We start from the raw sequence: 17,686 nt of genomic DNA, 5'->3' as shown, positions 1-17,686 counted from the left end.
AAATTCAGGAATTTGGCCAAAAAATTAGCAAGTCCACCATATTTATGATTGTGGATATTTTATTCGGCTGGCTGGCTCATTAATCTACTAAACATTTATATGTTGGAAACATCTTAAAATAAAGATCTTCATCATGCAGTCTGCCAAAACAAAGCAACAAAAAATACCATAATACTGACTGAAAACACAATCCAAACTGAACATTTTGTTGGAGGGCTGACGTGCATAGTCAGTAGAGTTTTGCTTCTCTCCTGCTTTTGAGTGATTGTTAGACATTGGATTTAAAATTGAAACGGCAATCCAAGAGAGTAGTCACTATTCCCTTAAAATAAACCAAATTGTCAGCCAAGGTGGTAAGTCGTCATGAATATGGAGATCTTGTCTCTGCTCCCGCTCCCTCATGTTTCCTAGAATTACTATTACCAAGCTTTCTGCTCTTAATTCAAAAGTGAAGAATATAGTTTTTGGTAGAAAACAGTCCACTATTCAGATATATTCCCTTTTCCATTTCTGACCCTGCTTCCAGCAGAGTGAAACAGCACTTTTTGAATGGATCAATACAAGATTTTTTTAGCATCAACAGTTGAGGCAGAGATTAAGCTGTAATCACAGTTCAGTTCTGAAACTTGTTGAAATGTTCATGCTATGAATAATGATTCAGAGCAGAAAAAGTATCCAGTTTGATAATTTTTGTTGAGGAAATGTAATCGATTTTCACAGGAGAAAGGGGTTAAGATTGACTCAGACGAAGGCTTGAGGGTATGGAAGACCAGCATCACTTTGCTGCCACTTTATGCATTTGGATGAGAAAACAAAAATGTCCTAATGCCTAGTTTGACTTTAGTGAGTAATATTGTTGCACAGCTGATTTGATGTTTTGGTTGAAATGATAGGCAGCTGGGCTACTTTGACTTTTACTGATTTTTTTCCCCAAGTAATAAACATCAACATTAAAGTATGGCCCACTTAATTTGTTTAGTTTATTCCTGATGATGATTGATCTGCTACCAAATAATGTGAGATAATTTCATGGTTCCCAGATGGTAGAGTCTCAGCACATCACAAGTAATTGGCCCATCACTACTCTGAAAAGGGCTCCATGTGTACTCAGTTCATAGATATTAGTAGAAGTTTTACTTTTTTAACTCAAGCTCTGAACATTGCAGCAATCATCAATGCCTGAGAGAAAACACAGTGACTAGAAATAGTCTACACCCCCCTGATAAAATGCCACATATTTGTGATTTAGAAAATGAAGCCAAGACGTCCCCAGTCAGTTTTGGCACAAAATATTTAGGTATCTGCTAGAAAGCTGAAGATAAAGAGCAATTTAACATCTCAGGATTACAAAGACACAAAGCATAACTCTGCCTTCACCAAAAAGATAAAAGTTTTGGACTGGCCTGGCCAGATCCCAGGACCGAATCCTGCTAAAAATCCGCAGTGTGACCTGAAGAGATTTGTGCACAGGAAATGACCTGATAATCTGACAGATTTTGAGTGCTTTTACAAGGACAAGTGGGAAATGTTTGCCAAATTGAGTTAGGCTACACTGATAAGACTCCTGCCAAAAAGGACTGAATGCAGTGATGAAATAAAATAGTGTTTCAACAAAGTGTTACTCTTGGGGTGTGCATATTTAATGACACCGGGGTTTTTTTTTTCAGTTCATTTCAAACATTTATTTATTCTCCAAAGATCATTCAAGTTTCCCTCTTTTCCAATGCTGTCTAAACTACAAGCACATTAAACCCACAGCACAATTAAACAAAGTATAAAGTAACAACCCTAAAAAACAAAAACACATAGTCACAACGAAAGATGGATGGAAATCAAGTAACATAAAACGCAAGTCCAAAACTCCACAAGAGAGGGAGGAAGTTTGTTGGAGGGCGTTCCATCAACTAAAACTACAACTAAAAATGTTCATCAACAGCCTTTTTCTTCCATGACTAAAACTAGACTAAGACTTAAAAACAGATCTGTGATGACTAAAACTGACAAAAATTAAGTCATCGTCAAGATGACTAAAACTAGACTAAAATGTAATGTAGTGTTTGTCTGACATTCAAAATCCGTGATATTTCTCCACTGTGGGTAAGTCTGTCAAAAAACAATGCAGCTGTAGCTATTCCTCCTCTCAACTGTAGAAAACAGGGACCCCAGGTTAGGCAGAGTGCATAGAAACACTACCATGATTTGGTACCAGATTTAGGCAAGAAAATAAATGCTTAGACTAAAAGTAAAGACTGAAATGTGAGGACTTTTTATGGACTAAAACTAGACTAAAATGTTTTGAGTTTTCGTCAACTAAAACTAGACTAAAACTAAAAAGGGCAGAAATGACTCAAATGTGACTAAAACTAAAAGACATTCCATCTAAAGACTAAAATTAAAAATATCTACCAAAATTAACACTGGTTCAGTAAAAGCTCGAGGGACTCTAAGCTGTAGACAAGAGCAGAGTGAGTCATGCAGCTACATGCAGCAAGGTTGAGGTATAGGGTGGTAGTTTTCCAATGAGGTCCTTAAAAATGTATGATTTTTTTATTTCCTCCTTAAAGGTTTTTTATTTATTTTCAACTGAATTGTATTCATTATACAGAATGTTACATTAAAGCTAGAAAAACTTCTTAAATTCTATATCCTGGCCTCCATTTTTACATCACAAAAATTTAGTGTTTTAGTGTTTTTAGTGTGTAGACTTTTATAGCTACTACAGTTTGCATCCGGAAGCAGTCAGTGCTGAACGGCTTCTGGCTAAGACTTACTTTTCCATGCAGCAGTTATAGCTGCAATGTAAGTCTGCCATTTCTTGGTCTACAACCAGAGAAGCATCCATTCATCAGCTTAAGCACTATTCGCACTGGGTTAATATTCCCCGCTGTCTTGGCCAGGACACTCTTGAAAAAGAGATTTTTCATTTCAGTAATGTTTTTCTTGGATAAATATTACATTAAAAAATAGTCTGTGCTTTATTAATTTTGGGTCATCACACACCACCAACAGCCCTCCTCGCACGGATCAGCCGCTGTAGCCTAAACACTGAATATTGAGCGACATATTTTAAATCATAAATTGTGTTATGCATGAAATGTATGGCGTAATAATACCAACATAAGATCAGGCAGTTGTAAAGAGAAGCTGCAAGAGGAAGAGCAGAGGCGCTGTTCTCGTCAAGAGAGCAGTGGTACACACACACAAGTACATTTAATCAGTAGAGTTTAAATAAGCTAAGTAGAATAAAGTCATTTTAGACCATAAGGTGGAATTAACTGAAAGAAAAGCACTATTAATAACCTAAATGTGTCAAAATGCTTCCTATGTTATTTTTTTAATGAGAAAAAGAGGCAGAAAAATCTGCACTGGACTTAAAAACATAATTACCACCAAAAATTACGGCGATGCAGACTCACACCGGATTAGTATTACCTGTGAACCTCTGAGTGCACTAAAATATAGTAGGCAGTTTACCCTGGAATTTTACCCAGCAAATTACAGACATGGTTGATTAATAACACAAATCCCCTGCATGATTTATACAAATTACTGGAGGTCCCCAGGTAAAACTAATCCTGTGTGAATAGGGCATTAGTTCTTATTCAGTTTAACAGTAGCTTATAAGTTATACAGCAGCTTTACTCTCTCAGATTTATGCTCGCTTTGAGGGCTTGTTAAAGAAGAGAAGAATGACACCTTTTATGGTCATAGTCAGCAGCTTTTTAACACTTATTATTGCTGTAAATTTTCTCAAAACCCACTGACAGATGTAAAGTGTGACCAATAGCAATGATTTATTAAAAAACACAAAATCATGAGAAATAGACATGCAAAGTTTTGGCCTGACACCAGACATAAGTGACAACATCATGATGCAGATATCTGAGAAGTAAAAAAGTCGAGCTTTGTAAGGAGCAGAAAACTTTTCAAGTGTTTGTTGAAGGGTGGTCAGATTGATTCTTTCTAATGCATTTTAGTTGTCTGGAAATCTAAACAATGATTTGCTTTCACAACACGTAGCAGCCTCTGCCACTAGTGTGTGAATGGAGAGTGTGACCCACAGTGTAAAAAGCACTTTGAGTGGTCAGACGAGTAGGCTGCTTTAGAAGCTCAAGTCTTTTTAGCATCTCCTCATTGTCAAGCAAATAAGTGGCTTAAATTGAAATGTTTGATCTATATAATATTGTTAGTTTTAGTTTACTGCACATATCTGTTTTTGGAGATCAATGGACAAATGATGGTAATGGGAGCCGATAATGCCCTGTTTTGCTGTTTCTACAAAGCCTGGACAATACAGCCTGACTTAAAAATGTACTACAAACAGAAACCATAACCCTTCTCATGCTGAAAATCCAGACCCTGGTGTACAGAGTCTACATTTAAATAGATTGTGTAAATAGATTAATTAGTACCTGACTGGATAGTGATCACACCTAGTCAATCTTTTAATGTAAAAATATTTCAGGAACTTGGAAAAAAAAGTTTTTCTTCCTAAATTGCATTCTCAGTAAATGAGTGTATCTCAGCCACATGGTGGTGAACGCGCTCTCTCCACAGAGGAGAGCAGGGTTCAATCCCCTGCAGCCCTGCCTCTGGCTCCAAGCTTTAATGAACCTATTTTGGCAGTGCATGTGGAAACTGGAAAAGCACCATGTTCTGGTCTCTGCTGATGGTCTTTGCTCCTCTCTGGGCTCTAATTCTGTTTTTTATGCTTATACATAATTTAATTCCATCCCTCAGTGAGCAAGGCAAACTATCTAAAAAAGACAGTGTGAGGAAATTCATTAATACAGAGGAGATCTAGTTAACATAAAATGCATAAAAGTCTCATCACAGTTTTCCTGGTTTTTAGAGAATATTAATATCCAACCTGACACTCTTCTTTGTGTCTCTCTGGTGTCATTTTCCAATGACTACGTATCCAAATTGCATTATTCAAATGATATTCAGAAATTCTTTGAAAGCCCACTTAACAATTTTGTCCTTCTTCATCCTATCTCCTTTGATTTTCTTTTCTTGTAGTCTCGGGAGCCTCTAGCTCTGTGTGACCTGAAAGCAGAAGTCTCCCCCAGGATATCGGCAGAGGACTTAATCGACCTCTGTGAGCTGTCTTTGTCCGGACCCATGAAAAGGACCAAAGCAAGCAAGCCAAAAATCATTGCTGTGGACATCCGCAGTGTGGAAGAGTATCCTTACTTTGTCTTTTTAGCTTTTAAAACTATCCTTTATTTTCTCACCTGTTTTAACAGATCTTCTTTTGTGTGAATTTTATAAGTCAGGTGTATTGTTTGGTCTTTCTCAGCAGAGGCAGACTAGAAAATGGTACGAACAGACTCGAGCTTGTTTGGACAACCTTGGAGTGAATCCAGCAAAGGAAAAAACAACAAATGTTCTGCTGAGATTTGTGTTCACATTACTAAAATATGCAGTATTGGCAGGCACAGATAAGGCTGCTTTCAGAAGCTTTTTGTCCAACAAACCTGCTCCAACATGAAGCTTTTGTGTTACATAAGCTTTAAAAATATTATGTTTAACGCTTCATCGAAACACATAGCAGATATGCGAAAGATATTAACTCTTCTCTACCTCTTTCCTACCAGAGAACAGTTAATGTGAGATTTTACAAGAGAAGAAGTGCTTTCCAGATATTGATGTCCCATACTATTGGGTCAAAGCAGTAAAAAGTCAATATGAAGAGGCACACTGAGGTAAACAAGACTAGGTTAAAACCTAGTACATGGCTGACTGCAACTATCTGGGATGCCTGTTGAAATGCCAGACAGGGAAAGAGGTAACCTGACACACCAGATTGACTGCTTCAAATATCCATTGCATGAATATATTTCACATTCATCTGGGAAAGTTCCCATTCAAAGAGTTTGAGCAGGACTTTTCAAAATATCCTCAGAAAGTGATTGGAGGGACATTTCATCTGTCACATTCATAACAGGCCAATCAGAGCGACAAGACAAAATGATGTTTTAACCATGCACTGCTGCCATAGATGGTTAATGGTACCAGTTGATGCCGAGGCTTGCCGGGAGACCAGCAAAAAGTCTTCTCTGCCAAGAAAAGCTTTTGGTCGAAAGAAATTTCGAATGTGAGAACGTGTGAACAAAATGGTTCTGAGGAAAATATTTTGACAGCATATCTGAAGAAAAACACTTGGAGCATGGTGTTTACTCATAGGCTGCAGAGGAAATCACACCTGATGTGTATGTCCTTGGACTAGTCCAACAAATCCCAGGATGAAGCATTTTAATAAGAAAAACACTGATCTGACAACTGATCTGATAACTTAGACCTGCCTTCTTTGTAAAGTCTCTTGAGTCAGCTGCGGTTATGAATTAGTGCCACTCGAACAAAGACTGATTTATCTCTGACAAGAGTGTTTCTGACCTGGCATTGACATGAATGCCAGGTTATTAAAACCTATGATGAATGACTCTCTAAATCCATGCAAGTCGTTTCCACATCATACCTTCACCTGTTTGGCATGAATCTGCCAGATCTTTATCCGTCTGACACGTAAACCTTGTTATTTTTATAGGAATTAATTACAGGTGCTTTTAATCATTCATTCATGATTTATGTGCCCAAGGTCAAACAGTCATGACACATGGTTGACTTTTATACTCTGATTTAATTAAAGCACTTGGTGCTGTAGGGAAGACAGGAACAATACATTTTAAATTTTGGGATAGTAGTTCACACTGTGACAGTCTCTCTGACACAGATCTTCTAAAACACACCTGGCTGTCAAACAAACAGACTCCTCTGCTTCAAGGTTTCTCTGTTGAACATGTCACAGTGAAGTCCTGCAGGTAAACCACACTGCACTTGTTTGATATGAGTCCTTAAATGCATGCAAGGTCTCTTTAATAGTTCTGATTTTTATATAAAAGTACCCTTTAGCTCAGATATGTCTTGACTATACCCTCTTTAGATCTGAAAAACACCTTTAACTGGTGTTTAATATACATGTTACATTTGTTTTGGCTTATTTTACAAGTTTACTAAAAGGCTCATGCATCACAGTAACAAAAGTTGTCCACAGCTGCAGCGTGCATGCAGAAAACCTTTGTATTTACTTCACTGATCTCCTGCTCAACTCTTGACCTGCTGCCAGTGTTTTGCAGAGGTTTGAAATTGAACCAGAGGCTGTGAGAGTAAAACGGCACGTCTCCCATGGAAGGCAAGTAGGGGCAGATTCAGGGTGGATGATCTGCTTCAGTTATCAGTTGCCAGATTCTGCATCACTCAGTAAGGCCCTTCTTATCCTCGCAGGCTGCCCCTCCACACACTGCAGTCTGAGATTTAGATGGTAAAGAAGTGGAGATTAGCCCGGGAAGCCCTCCAAAATGTATTCTTCTGACTTTTTGGAAACAAGTTTTCGCTTCAGATCTTTATTTCTCTGATGGAAGTCTGTAATCGGGTCATTGTTAAAACTACTAGATAATCGTGACTCACAACATCAATAAATGCAATGTAAATATATTCTGCAGCTGCATGCAAAAATGAGTCTTTAGTTAGGCTAAACTGCACAATGACAGGGTATATCAAGTAAATAGTGTTTGCTGGAGCTGACATTATTTGTGGGTGTGCATGTTTGCTGACTAAATATTACGTTTAGTCAGAAAGTTATTTTGAATTTTGCAAACAAAGCAAAGGTTAGGTTAGAATAGAGAACATGTTTGGTGCCATTTGCACAGGAACAGGAGAGTACAGGCACACTAGAATATTTGTGCATTGCTCCAAGGGTCAGCTCTGCAGCAAATGAAGCGTTAAAGAGTGAATCATGGGGCACAGATGGCTTAGTGGTAAGGTTGGCCTGGGTTCAAATCCAGACTATGGCTCCTTTCCCACATGTTTCTGCCCCACTATCTCATCCCTGTCTCTGACTCTATCCACTGTCTTTCTAAATAAAGGCATAAAAGGCTGAAAAAACTTTCTTTTATAAGTAAATCATCATGAACAATATCAGTTTTATCAATTGCAACTAAATTAAATATTTTAAAAAGTATTGATTGCTATTGATATTATGATTGCTGGATATGGTTAACTTTTGAATTTGCAATTTTTTTTCAACTATATTGTTAAACTAAAACACTTAACATTTTACTGTTTAAATACTTGAAAAATGAACAATAGAAAAGAAATGTAAAAATAACAGATAAGTAACAATAAAAAAATAGGTCTGTTGTTGATTGTGTTTAATCTCAGACTTTCTGTAGGTAATTGTGATAACTCTCTCTTTGTTGCATTTTGAACTTCCACTATTTTGCATTTAAAACTGTTTTTGTTTCATTTTAACCTAGGGGTGAATTAGATAGAATAGAATAGAATTAGATTAGATAGACCCGTTTTAGAAATAGGAATGCGAATGGTGGCTCACTAAAGCTAAAGCTAACATAGCTGTGAAAGCTACGTAGTTAACATTTTAAATGCTGCCTACTTAGCTTTAGCAGTGTGAGCTTCAGGAAACAGCTAAAGCTTATTTGGCCATGTTGCTTTATTAGTTTAGATATTCATACGCTTTAGCTTACGCTACATTAGCTGCGAAGCTACATTGTTTGCATAGCCTACATAGCTAGCATAAACTTTATAGCTTCATTAGATATCTGTCTACATAAGCTTTAGCTTTTTCTGCATTAGCTGCATAGCTATGGATTTTATGTAGCTTACGTTGCTCACATTAGCTTTGTAGCTTAGTTAGATCTCTGTCAGGTTCATGAGCTTTAGCTTTTGCTAAATTAGCTGCATAGCTATGTTTTCTACACATCTCACATAACTAACATTAACTTTGCAGCGTCATTAGATATCTGTTAGCTTTAGAATTTGCTACATTCTCAACATATCTTACATAGCTTTTGCTACGTTATCTAAATATCTTACATTGCTAACATTAGCTTTGTAGCTACATTGGTATTGATATCTATTGGGTTCATGAGTTTTAGCTTTTGCTATATTGGCTATGTAGCTGCATTATTTATGTAGCTTATACAGCTAACGAAACAGCATAAGCTATGTTTGCTACGTTACAATGTTTTCATAAAGAACAAGTTTTTTTTCTGTTAGCAGACTGTTACATGGCTTTATTAAACATTTTGTAATCAGGTTTTGCATGTCAGGTTTCAAACTTTTAATATTTGGTATCCTTACCTTAACCCTTATCCTGATATAACGTGAATTTTAAATCTGACTTATTTGAAGGTTTTAGAGTGTATTTCCTTTCTGACAGACGCAGAACCTCACAGTTATGGTATGCGAGGGGATTAATGCATTTATCACAATGCATTAATGTTATCAGCTCTAAAAAAGCTATATTTTTAGAATAAATGTCTAAACAAACTCAGCATGGCATGTGACATAGAAATTATTTCAAGCCAACATCAGGAATTGGAATTGGAATTGAAACTTAAATAACTACCCAGCTTTTCTTTACCAAAATGCACTTCTAAAACATAAGAGACACTGTATGATAGAGTCATAAATGATGTGAATATTTTGTCCATCAGCTTTTGCAAGTGTTATTTTTTCATTATTAGGGCTGTCAAGATTAATTGCATTTATTGCAATTAAGTCAGACACACAATCAGTACACTCATTTTTTTAATCGTGATGAATCTCATGCTTTCTCTTTCAACACACTTTTTTTTTAAACCACTGCAGTGTTTTTATGCAGACACTAGTGAAGTTAAATAAGTTTGCCAATGCTTTTTTATGTCTCATTTCACTCTAAAAAACTCACAGACAGCTCAGTGAAAAAGTCAAGTCATCTGCACCTTGTATTATCACACATTGACCTTTTTACTGTGAACTTATTTCCTTTTTAATCCAGACCAAGATCATTTTTCCACAGTTAAGCTCATGTTAAAATCTCCAGTCTACTTTTAAAAGCAGGTCAGTACCCAAACAGGAAGTCATTTAAACTTAGTTTAAGACAAAACAACTAAAATGAAAGAAAAACAGTTCTGAATGCAAAATAGTGGAATCTAATTATTATACAAAGTTAATGTACCACAGCTGTCATTGTAGAATACTCTAACTACTTCTGTGAGTCGTTCTTATTACTGCTCAGAACTTTGAAAAGCTTGATTTAAAGACTGTCTACACCCAATGAAACACCATCTTCATCTTTTCTTTTAAATGTTGAAGATTACAGAAATAATGGAATTATAATGTAAAGACTAGCGTAGAGACAGAGGGCCAGCGGTGAAGTCACGCACCATGTATGGAGGCTGTGGTCCTCCAGGTGGGCAGCTCCCTCCACTAGTCATTCCACACTCTAGTTCTCTAATTTTCCACTTGATCCACTGTGTGACACAAAAGTGTGTTTCTGCTTCATGTCATTCCCCATTTCTCCCTGTTTTCTGACTCTATCCACGGTCCTGTCTCTTTAGTAAAGGCACAAAAAGAAGGAAGAAAGAGAGAAGAAAAATGTTTAAAGTCACACAGTCCTCCAGAATTGTAGCAGCATGCTTTGGCTGAGAAAGAGCAAGCATTGAATACAAACCAATTCCTTGTAAGCCCCTCAAATTAAAAATTAAGTTTCATTCTACTTTCTAAGACTCCACACAGAATCACAATTCTGCTTAAAATATTCATTTTCCTTTTGTAGATTGGCATTATTGTATAGTGTAAACCCAGACCCCTGCCTTTAAAACTTTCAGCCTCCCCCCTCAGGTCGTCACTGGAATGATAACGGTAATAACAGGGTTAAAGAGCCATTAATCAATAAGGATTAGTGAATATAGCAGGGATTTTGCCAAATTCCTTTAATGGTGTGGAGCCTCCTGATAGACAGAGGCTCCTCAGGCTAACTCTCAGGCACAAAAGGGATTTGACCACTTTCACAGGATTTGGCAACCTTTGTTCACCTTTAGTATGATCCTAGGCAAAGCTGTGTTGTGGGTGTCTCCGGCCACAAAAGTGGATTAAATTAAGACCTCTGTGGAGTAAATCAGGGCCAATCTAGATTAAGCTGTCAAGGAATCCAGTGATTAATCTCAGCTATGAAATAACTGGTATGTGTAGTTCATAGGCTGGTTTTTGTACAATAGGATTTGTCAGCTTTTGGGTTTCACACTGAATTATGTAATATACTGACTCTAGATGTTCTTGTGGCACTTGATGTGATTTAGTGAACACAGTGATTTTACTGAGAAAGAAGCTGAGCACCACTTATCGTAAAGTATGGAGCTATAATGGCAGTAGTTACACTCTCAGGAACAGGACAATCTCCTTTTCTCCAGAGTTATCTTTCAATTATAAACCACTGTCCCTGTGCTGAGTTAATACTCACTCTGTTTTTTCTCACCAAGGCTTATTCATTCCTTTTTTCCCTCTGGTTTTTCTTTCTCTTCTATGGCACATTCTTTATCTCTTTCTTTCCTCTCCTTCCCTCCCTACAGTTTTGAGAGCTAATTTTCTCCTGCTTCCTTACGGTTTGCCTTGCATGCTATTGAATGTGGAGTCGGCTTGATAAGCTGCAGCATAAGCACTCTAATTAGGCTATCATTGTGCAGACTTGTTAGTTTCCTACTGTCTATTGTATCTCTGTTATCCCAGGATATTATGTCTCCCATGATAATTCAAGTTGTAGCTCTATGAAATAACAGTTTTTGGCCTTCATCCCAGTCGTGCATTGTACCCGTTCAAAGCCGTGCTCCTTAACCTCACCGTCTCCAGCTTCAGCAGAGGCCACATTTCCGGAAGCATCAACATCCCCTTCAGCTCGGTGTTCGGCACTGATGGTGAGCTGCTGCAATGTCCTGCAACAGGAGCCCTCCAGAACTACAGAGGACGAGTAATCGTGGTCATTAGCCATGTTATGAAGAGTGCTGCTGTGGTGAGAAACATGCAAAAACACACACCTGTCTGCAGCACGTCCATGTACACACGCAGCCAAAGATTTGCATTAAATTACCTTCTATTGTGATGTTTAAAGCACTTTATTGTGTTGTCAAGGTCAGTGTTTTTTTCTGTGAGACATTGCAATTAGCTTTAAAATACCCTGACAGGCATAAATTGGTGCCATTATTGTTCTGAAGTGCCTCGGATATTGAATTTGAGATATGCATTGAAGTGCCTTATTGTCATTGAGAGCAGAGAGAGAGGAGAACAGTATTCAAGACAGATTTAGATAAACAAAAGTAACATTATACTGTTGGTTAAGTGCCCTGTGGCTCTTTTAACCCCCAAACTCGCCCCATGTTTATTGTTAGACTTCAAACCAAGCAAGCTCCATAGTTTAAGGGATAGAAATGTTGGCCTGTTCAGCTCTGACAAAAATATCTATTATTGGTTTGATCCTCATGAGAGATGTGTGCAAACCACAGAATGCAATCTACTGACTTTAGTCATACCCCTCTCTCTCTCTCTCTCTCTATTGGCATTAATCTCTCTGTACAAATTCTACATAGAGATACAGAATCTGAAGATGTTTGTCTCTAAGTCTGCTGGCTTTCATTTTAAGTTCATGTGTTATCCAAGCTGTTTTGACCAGTTACATTTCAGCAATGTTTGCTGTATGCAGTAAAAATGTTCTGTTCTGACAACAATAACCAGGTAGAACTTTCTCTCATCCACCTTGTTTTTATGATTTATCATTCGCTATAAACAGATATCTGCATCAAAGTAGAGCTAGCAATCCATTATAGATCAAACATTTAAACTTGAGCCACAAATCTACTTGACCATGAGTATAAACCTTGTCAGCAGTAAGATTCCCTCACCACCTGAAACACCACCTGTTTTCTTCTCCTCTTAAGGAGAGACCTTTTACCACTTACTTTTGGTTTCACCTTTGTTCCTTAAGGCAGAGGTTCTCAACCTTTTCAGCCCACCACCCCCCCAAAAAAGGTGCCAGAGACCAGGGACCCCCACTGTATCTGAAGGTGGTTGAACACAGCCATGCACAATTTGGAATAGTCTTGTGCAGACTAGGCCGTCCATAAAGGGGGACAAATGGAAGAGCTTTCTGGCACCCAGCCAGACTGGGGGCCCATGAAGGTCAACACAATCATGGACCATTGTAAAGTTAAGCTGTGATATCCATATTTCATTTTTAACCTGAAAATCACTCTTGTCAAAGAAACAAATATCTTTTTGTAATCATTTGTGTAGTAAAAATACTTCTTAAAATGTAAATCCCTTTTGTTAAAAAAAAAAGGATGAAAATGTTTTAAAAATTGCTAATTGTTTAATAATGGCAAAAAAAATGGTGGAAAAGGTAGTGAAGTTGGATTTTAAAAGTGGCAGAAATGGGTTAGAAGTGGCAAAAATTAGATAAAAATGGCAAAAAAAAGGCAAAAATGGGTTGAAGTGGCAAAAATGGGCATATATTGTGGTTAAAAAAAGAGTTAAAATGTGGCTGAAATGGCTTTAAATTGGCAAAAATGGGTGGAACTTTGGTGAAATGGGATGAAATTTTGATATAAACCAGCAAAAAAGGGTAAACTGTGAAAGAAAAAAATGGGCGGATATCGACAGAAATTTGTTAAACAAGCAATAATGGGCATATCAAATGGTGAAATGGGGTTAAAATGGGAAAAATTGGGCTGTTGAAAGGGGTTATTAGTAGCAATAATGGGTCAACAGAGGCAACGTTAAGCTTAAGTGGCAAGAATTGATTTAGAAAGTGGCAAAAACAGGCAGAAAAAAAGTGGTGGAAAGAATTAAAAACTGATAAAAAAAGATGTTAAATGATAAAAATGTGTTAAAATCGGTTGGAAAAAATGGTGAAAATTAGTTAAAAAAAAAATTACAAAAATTAGTGTAAAGTGGCAACAGTGTAATTTTAAAAATATTCTTAGTTTTTTAGGGCAACTGGAGACCCTCTCTCAGTGTCTCATGACCCCCAAGGGGGTCCCGACCCAAAGGTTGAGAACCACTGCCTTAATGTATAAATTGTCAGTCAGACACTGATACATATACACATAAAGTTATGTCATTAATGTCATATGATCTTTTAAAAAGTTAAAAAATCAAATGACATGAATTAATTAATGTTCCCTCATTAAGAGGAACCGTTAATTACCATTGATAACTAATTAACTTTAATCATTAAAAATAACAACATACATCAGCTTTCTGCAGTACCTGGCCTTGAACTCTTAGTTGGAGTGGAGGAGGTGGGGGGGTCTGAAGACTTTGATTTCTTGTTTGTTTTTGTAATTATGGTCCAGTTAATATGGGGGTTTTCTGGCTCCATCTTATCATAAAATCCAACTTTAGATGTTGACACCTACTTGTCTGAAGACATAACGGCAAATAAATAGCTTTAACAATAGAAAGCATTTCAAACCCAAAGGCAGTTTGCTTTGTAGTCATCTTTAAGGAGCTTTTGTTTTAATTAGCCTTTCCCTTTAGGGTCCTGGTTGGGAGTCATGTCAGGGCAGTGAAAGCTGACCTCAGGGTCATATTGTCTCCTTGAAAACCCCCTGTCACTGGTGGGCAATTTCAGTGAGATCATGTTGTTTTAATTTGAAATTATCTACAGAAATCAGCAATTACATTTAGCATTTATCCCTCCTTGATTGACAAATCAGCTTTTGCCAGCTTGAGTTACTTCTTTTCTATTGGAAACAATTTGTCTTGAGATTTAATTTTTATTTTGATTAAAAAAAGACGTTGAGACACATACTCAAATGAACACTGGAGATCATTTTGAGAATGACTGTAAAAATTAAGATTTATACAGTAATAAACCTCTGGCCTCCCTTCACTTAAACAGTCAAGTGGATAATACTGTGTTTATATGAAGTAATCTATAGTGCATCCTTTCCAAAGCTGATGACTACCATCTTTGTGGTCAGAGTCATAAATGAGACAGCTATCAGACAGACAGGGAATCATAAAACAATAACAGTATGAATGGATAAGTGAAGGTCAATAATATTTGCAATGATTTACACAGAAGGGCTGTTTATGGTCTGGTCGTCTTCTTGTGAAATTTTGTTGGGTCATAGTTGGGTCATTGCTGCTTAAGCTATATAGATCACATACCTAATGTAGCTAAAGCTAAGCTCACAAAGCAGCTATGTAAGCTATGTTATCTATGTACCCAAGTTTACATTAGCTACATTTGCTATAGCTATAGATAACTTAACTACGTAGCTAATGTAGCTACATATCTAACATAGCACAAGCTAAGCCCACAAACAGCTATATTAGCTTTAGTTATGTTTGCTAAAGCTCACGTCGCTAAAGCTGGCTTAGCTACATTTGCTTATGTAGTAATGGTAATTATGTTGCTAGTATAGCTATGTCAGCTTTAGCTAAAGTTAATGAAGCTAAAGCGAGCCACTGTTCATTTGCCCACTTATAAAAGAGGTCTATACATACTTAAATCCTGAATTGGACCTTTTTCTCTGTCTTATCTATGAAATATTTAGCCTGTAATGGTTCCTCGTTGTTACTTCATGAAAGTAACTGCCAGGCTTTTTTCATGAATGAAGTTGAGTTTAAAAAGATCTGGAATAATCTACTGGCAAATTACAGCACTTTGTTTTTGAGATACGTGGCGTATCAGATGAACGCTCTTTGAGAGTGGTTACCAGAGATGTACGGTCTACAGCCAGACCCCTGTGAAACTTGCAGTGGGATTTTCGTTGCTAATGAGACTTTCGACATGCTTACACGTACACACGGTTGCTCTCCCTCTATGTTGATAAACAGAGATGTCTTAATGGATTACAGAGATCACAGCTGCTTCGTGAAGCATTTCAAAGACACAAACCCCACTGCAAACATCCCCGTCCAGGTATAATGAGGAAATTTTCACATCAAGGACATTGTTGCTGCCTCTGAGAGAGTTGGACTTATTATTGAAATATAGAAACCCTCATAGTATTCCATCAGGGTGGACATGCTGTGTTTCTCACAGCATGTTTAAGTGTGATTTTTGTGCTTTCATGTGGATGAAGATGTTTTTGAAAACAGTGTATGTGGATGAAAACATTTTTCAAAAAATATCACCCTTAGTGTGGACAAGGTTTCAGCCTGTCAGATATTTTATTTTTTCTACAAAGGATCCTTTTAGACAAACTAGCTCTTCTGTTCTATTACAGGTGAAGACTGTGTTACCCACACAGGGACTTCAGCCTTGACTGAAATATCTTGACTGTTTGATCCACTGCAGTGAACTGTAGACTAAGATGATCCTTTCTCTTTTTAAAGCAGGTTATTTTAGATTAATACATGAACACTTACTAGATGCAGTGTTACAATTTCATTCATAAAATCATGGCTTCCGGATAATGAATCCTCACCACTTTTACCCATTAAGCCATGACACTCCGTCCCCTTTTCAATGCCTTTCTAAAGAAATATTCGATGGAAACTTTATACTTTTATTGTTCATGTTCCCCACATAATAAAGTTTGCTTTGTAGTCATCTAAAGAGGTTTGTTTTAATTAGCCTCTCCTTTTTGGGTCCTGGTTGGGAGTCATGTCAGGGCAGTGAAAGCTGACCTCAGGGTCATATTGTCTCCTTGAAAACCCCCTGTCACTGGTGGGCAATTTCAGTGAGATCATGTTGTTTTAATTTGAAATTATCAACAGAAATCAGCAATTACATTTAGCATTTATCCCTCCTTGATTGACAAATCAGCTTTTGCCAGCTTGAGTTACTTCTTTTCTATTGGAAACAATTTGTCTTGAGATTTAATTTTTATTTTGATTAAAAAAAGACGTTGAGACACATACTCAAATAAACACTGGAGATCATTTTGAGAATGACTGTAAAAATTAAGATTTATACAGTAATAAACCTCTGGCCTCCCTTCACTTAAACAGTCAAGTGGATAATACTGTGTTTATATGAAGTAATCTATAGTGCATCCTTTCCAAAGCTGATGACTACCATCTTTATGGTCAGAGTTGTAAATGAGACAGCTATCAGACAGACAGGGAATCATAAAACAATAACAGTATGAATGCATAAAGTGAAGGTCAATAATATTTGCAGTGATTTACATAGAAGGGCTGTTTATGGTCTGGTCGTCTTCTTGTGAAATTTTGTTGGGTCATAGTTGGGTCATTGCTGCTTAAGCTATATAGATAACATACCTAATGTAGCTAAAGCTAAGCTCACAAAGCAGCTATGTAAGCTATGTTATCTATGTACCCAAGTTTACATTAGCTACATTTGCTATAGCTATAGATAACTTAACTACATAGCTAATGTAGCTACATATCTAACATAGCACAAGCTTAGCCCACAAAGCAGCTATGTTAGCTGTATGTTTGCTAAAGCTCATGTCTCTAAAGCTCACTTAGCTACATTTGCTTATGTAGTAATGGTAATTATGTTGCTAGTATAGCTATGTCAGCTTTAGCTAAAGTTAATGAAGCTAAAGCGAGCCACTGTTCATTTGCCCACTTATAAAAGAGGTCTATACATACTTAAATCCTGAATTGGACCTTTTTCTCTGTCTTCTCTATGAAATGTTGCTTAGCCTGTAATGGTTCCTCGTTGTTACTTCATGAAAGTAACTGCCAGGCTTTTCCTCCACAGTGATGTGAAAAACTCATCACCAGCTATCACAAACGCTTGATTTCAGTTATTGCTGTCAAGGGTGACACAACCAGTTATTAGGTTCAGGGGGCATTACTTTTTCACATAGGGCCCGATATGTTTGGATTTCTTTCCCCCCTTGAAAAATTGAAAAATCATTCAGAC

General features: G+C 37.1%; 1 protein-coding gene across 1 annotated transcript in view; it reads left to right on the top strand.

The window, feature by feature from the left end:
• Positions 1-17,686, top strand: part of tbck (TBC1 domain containing kinase) — a 97,878-nt gene that overhangs the window by 69,813 nt on the left and 10,379 nt on the right. The window contains exons 24-25 of the mRNA XM_041785922.1: positions 5,023-5,186; positions 11,692-11,851. Of these exons, the coding sequence (XP_041641856.1) occupies positions 5,023-5,186; positions 11,692-11,851 (324 nt within the window). The remainder of the gene's footprint in view (positions 1-5,022; positions 5,187-11,691; positions 11,852-17,686) is intronic.

The sequence above is a fragment of the Cheilinus undulatus genome, linkage group 4 (genome assembly GCF_018320785.1).
Source record: "Cheilinus undulatus linkage group 4, ASM1832078v1, whole genome shotgun sequence".
Lineage (NCBI taxonomy): Eukaryota > Metazoa > Chordata > Actinopteri > Labriformes > Labridae > Cheilinus > Cheilinus undulatus.
The sequence above is the reverse complement of the archived record's forward strand: the minus strand, read 5'-3'. Positions and strand labels throughout refer to the sequence as shown.